Source organism: Octopus bimaculoides, chromosome 3, assembly GCF_001194135.2.
Source record: "Octopus bimaculoides isolate UCB-OBI-ISO-001 chromosome 3, ASM119413v2, whole genome shotgun sequence".
Taxonomy (NCBI): domain Eukaryota; kingdom Metazoa; phylum Mollusca; class Cephalopoda; order Octopoda; family Octopodidae; genus Octopus; species Octopus bimaculoides.
Genome location: NC_068983.1, coordinates 91,719,452 through 91,722,378, shown reverse-complemented (window position 1 = coordinate 91,722,378; position 2,927 = coordinate 91,719,452). Strand labels below are relative to the sequence as shown.

Here is a 2,927-nt window from a genome sequence, read left to right as displayed (position 1 = left end):
TGGCACCTGTGCCCAACATCGCCTTCCTGGCACTTGTGCCAGATGGCACGTGTAAAGACATTCGAGTGAGATCGTTGCCAGTGCCGCCGAACTGGCTCCTGTGCAGGTGGCACGTAAAATACACCATTCTGAGCATGGCCGTTGCCAGTACCGCCTGACTGGCCTTCATGCCGGTGGCACGTAAAAGCACCTACGATACTCTCGGAGTGGTTGGCGTTAGGAAGGGCATCCAGCTGTAGAAACTCTGCCAAATCAGATTGGGGCCTAGTGTAGCTATCTGGTTTCACCAGTCCACAGTCAAATCGTCCAACCCATGCTAGCATGGAAGCGGACGTCAAACGACGATGATGATGATAATGATCTCAATGTTTCAATAATCTTCTATAATAAATATTTCAATACACTTGTTCTTACTGACCCTTATATTATGGTGGCTACTGTATGGACTTCATTCATTTCTCTGTAAACATCTTTGTTACTCTATACTTGAAAGATTGAACAATGAAACCATCATCCAGTTATCTTCTTAAATATTATAGGAGTGGCTGTGTGGTAAGTAGCTTGCTACCAACTACATGATTCCGGGTTCAGTCCCACTGCGTGGCACCTTGGGCAAGTGTCTTCTACTATAGCCTTGGGCCAACCAAAGCCTTGTGAGTGGATTTGGTAGACGGAAACTGAAAGAAGCCCATTGTATATATGTATACATATATGTATGTGTGTTTGTGTGTCTGTGTTTGTCCCCCCACCATCGCTTGACAACCGATGCTGGTGTGTTTACGTCCCTGTAACTTACCGTTTTGGCAAAAGAGACCGATAGAATAAGTACTAGGCTTACAAAGAATAAGTCCTGGGGTCGATTTGTTCGACTAAAGGCAGTGCTCCAGCATGGCCGCAGTCAAATGACTGAAACAAGTAAAAGTGATAAAAGAGACAAGCCTGAATTCTGGTGGCATAAAATATTTTTTGTTGGTACAGCTTTATTTGCCTGCTGTGTCAAGTAGGAGGTACACTTTTATTTAGCTGTGTCTGAAATATCATTGTAATTCCAGGTAATATCTGTTTTACTTCATTTATGTTTGCTTCATGATGCTTACACTGCTAATTTCTTCATTGCTGAAGTTACTAAAGCTACTTTTCTGTTAACAGAAATTTCTATAAAACTATTATTGTAAAATGAGCAATTGATGGAATTTTTTATAGGTATATGAAATAGTATTAAATTCTTTTGAAAAAGTACAAGGTTGATTTCTATAGTAGGGACAATTTGTTTTGGTGATTGAGTTGAACACCCTCTCCATTCAATTATTTTATGTTTTGTGAGTTTCATAGATTTCTTCTTTTTCTGATTCCAGGGTGACCTTGGTTGGATGACTCGTGGAAGCATGGTTGGACCATTCCAGGAGGCAGCTTTTGCTCTCACACCTAGTTGTGTAAATTCTCCTGTTTATACAGATCCTCCTGTGAAAACTAAGTTTGGTTACCATGTTATAATGATTGAAAGCAAAAAATGATATAAATCATTTTTCCACTATTTGTTTTCATTTTTTAATTTCATGTTTTGTTTAATTTTAATTTTTACTTGTTTTAGTCATTAGACTGCACAACTTTGAAGGTTTCACTGCATGATAGAATGAAAAATTGTTTCTTCAGCAAGAGATAGATGTTGATAGTGATTTTTAGCTAATTTTAGAGTGCTCTTTCTGAATATGAAGTTAGTTATGCTCCATCACATGTAGATTTTGATCTACAAGATACCTCTATATTTACAGAAATGTAATGTAGCATATGTAGTACATCAAATATTCCTACTTGTCTTTCAAGAATTGTTCTTTTTGTGGTAGCCTTTAATGAGAGAGCTGTAAAAGTAGATATAATGCATATTAGGTCATGTCTGTTTTTAGAACACTTTGATTTAAATGCATGTTTTGGATGTTATTGTGACTTGTTGCATCAAATTAGTAATTGCTCTGTTCACTGTGTACTGCTGTTTTTTATTTCTCCATTTCAATTTGCTTCAATTTGTGTGGTTGTAATGACCCAGATCACTTTTGCTACATCTGTGGAGAATATGCATTTGAAAACTGTTGGAGGAACCTCACACCACTCATACAAGCAAGATACAAGGATTACTTCAAAATGAAACCTGAAGACCATGATAAATCTTTTGCTCCATATATTGTATGCAAAGGTTGCAGTGATCAGCTTTCTCTGTAGTCCTGTGGCAGGCTGAAGCAAATGCCATTTGCCATTCCAATGGTATAACAAGAACAAAGCAACCATTCTACTGATCACTACTTTTGTATTGCTAATGTTGAGTAATTCAATTAGAAAACTGCAAAGTATATCAAGTATCCTAATTTGCCCTGTGCCATAAGACCACAGCCATATGAAGATGAAATTCCTCTTGTTCCAAACTCAGCAATTGAATGAGTCAGATGATGATTCTGGATGTGAAGACCAAATGGATAACAAGGATTTTGAAAGTCCTCATTCATGCCCTAAAATAAGTCCAGAACAAGTGGATCATTTGTTCAAAAGTTCGGACTTTCCAAGATGATACTTACCTGACTGGAACATTGTCCAGAGAATTTGATGTCTTAGCCCAAGGAATCAAAACAACAGTGTACAGGCACCGAGAGAAGAAATTTGTTAACCTTTTTGACACACATAATCAACTGGGTTTGGTTTATTGCAAGAACATTTCTGGTTTGATGATGGCTCTGAGAATTTCCTCAGAAGTCAAAACAGCTTATTGGTTATTCATTGGGTGCGGGTGACACATGAAATGTTTCGAGCGGGATCGTTTGCCAGTGCCCCCGGACTGGCTCATGTGCGGGCGACACATGAAATCTTTCGAGCGGGATCGTTGCCAGTGCCCCTGGACTGGCTCATGTGCGGGCGACACATGATATCTTTCGAGCAAC

The 2,927-nt window shown here is 38.9% G+C and overlaps 1 protein-coding gene across 1 annotated transcript in view; it reads left to right on the top strand.

Annotated features, from left to right (window-relative positions):
- Positions 1-1,534, top strand: part of LOC106882354 (peptidyl-prolyl cis-trans isomerase NIMA-interacting 4) — a 28,523-nt gene extending 26,989 nt beyond the window's left edge. Inside the window, exon 3 of the mRNA XM_014933007.1 lies at positions 1,356-1,534. Within this exon, the coding sequence (XP_014788493.1) occupies positions 1,356-1,514 (159 nt within the window). The 3' untranslated portion in view covers positions 1,515-1,534. The remainder of the gene's footprint in view (positions 1-1,355) is intronic.
- Positions 1,535-2,927: the final 1,393 nt, after the last annotated feature.